General features: G+C 44.3%; 1 protein-coding gene across 1 annotated transcript; it reads right to left on the reverse strand.

Moving 5' to 3' along the window:
* Nucleotides 1-3: 3 nt before the first annotated feature.
* LOC107682729 (keratin, type II cytoskeletal 8-like) lies at nt 4-1,080 on the reverse strand (the record flags this gene model as incomplete). The annotated part of the gene is made up of 6 exons (XM_016478889.1): nt 4-138; nt 226-351; nt 439-603; nt 709-804; nt 912-972; nt 1,064-1,080. Coding segments are annotated over 6 exons (600 nt in total), but the record flags the coding sequence as incomplete, so codon positions are not given.
* Between the last annotated feature and the right edge of the window lie 4 nt (nt 1,081-1,084).

A 1,084-nucleotide genomic window follows, 5' to 3' on the forward strand; every position in this document is an offset into this window, starting at 1 on the left:
CTCGCGCACCTGGCGGGCCATGTCTTGCTTGGCCCTCTGGAGGGCCTCTTCGAGATCCTTGATACGGAGCTTGGCGTCCTTCACTGCCAGCTCTCCACGCTCCTCAGCCTCAGCGATCTGAGCCTCCAAGTTGGCACGCTAAAATGACAATAACATACATGAAGTCACCTTCTTTACATTAACGGTATGCAAACCAATTATATATCAACCCTTGCTCATCATTACCTGTCCCTTGACGGCATCAATCTCGTTCTGCAGGCGGGCGATCATGCGGGTGAGTTCTGCAATCTCAGTCTTGGTTGAGCGGAGGTCCTCACCATACTGACCAGCAGAGGACTGCATCTCCTCAAACTGTAACATTTATTGACACAAATGAGCACTTGCGTAGCCACAGTTGAGGTGATCTTCAAAAAGTGAAGTTATAAGAGCTTGAACCACCTTCTGTTTGTACCAGCTCTCTGCTTCAGCACGGCTGCGGTTGGCAATGTCCTCATACTGAGCACGAACTTCAGCTACAATGGCATCCATGTCCAGGTTTCTGCTGTTGTCCATCTCTACAACAACTGATGTGTCCTTGATCTGAGACTGGAGCTCACGCAGTTCCTGCAAATGTAGACCAAACAATCAGTAAATTACCTACCCTTATAAAGCAGCAGTAGTCTATGCTAACAAGTTTTGGTTGGCCAAACACAACATAATTTAACTTACAGCCTCATAGACTGCCCTGAGGAAGTTGATCTCATCCTGAAGAGCATCAACCTTGGCCTCAAGCTCAACCTTGTTCATGTAGGCTGCATCAACATCCTAAAAGAAAATGAGAGGACATTATATCCTATTGCCTGTAAAAAAAAAAATGGAGTAATGGAGTAAAAATGGGAAGTCTTTAAAAGAAAAAGATAAATGTTCTTTACCTTCTTGAGCAGAACAAACTCATTCTCTACTGAAGCACGCTTGTTGATCTCATCTTCGTACCTGTTAAGAGAAAGGAAATGTGAGTAAATCTATTCTGTTTTCAGTGTTTTTTTCCCCCATCAGTTCGTTCAATTTCAAAATTACAACTCACTTGTTCTTGAAGTCCTCAACC

This window comes from Sinocyclocheilus anshuiensis, unplaced genomic scaffold (genome assembly GCF_001515605.1).
Source record: "Sinocyclocheilus anshuiensis isolate Anshui unplaced genomic scaffold, SAMN03320099.WGS_v1.1 C32532270, whole genome shotgun sequence".
Taxonomy (NCBI): domain Eukaryota; kingdom Metazoa; phylum Chordata; class Actinopteri; order Cypriniformes; family Cyprinidae; genus Sinocyclocheilus; species Sinocyclocheilus anshuiensis.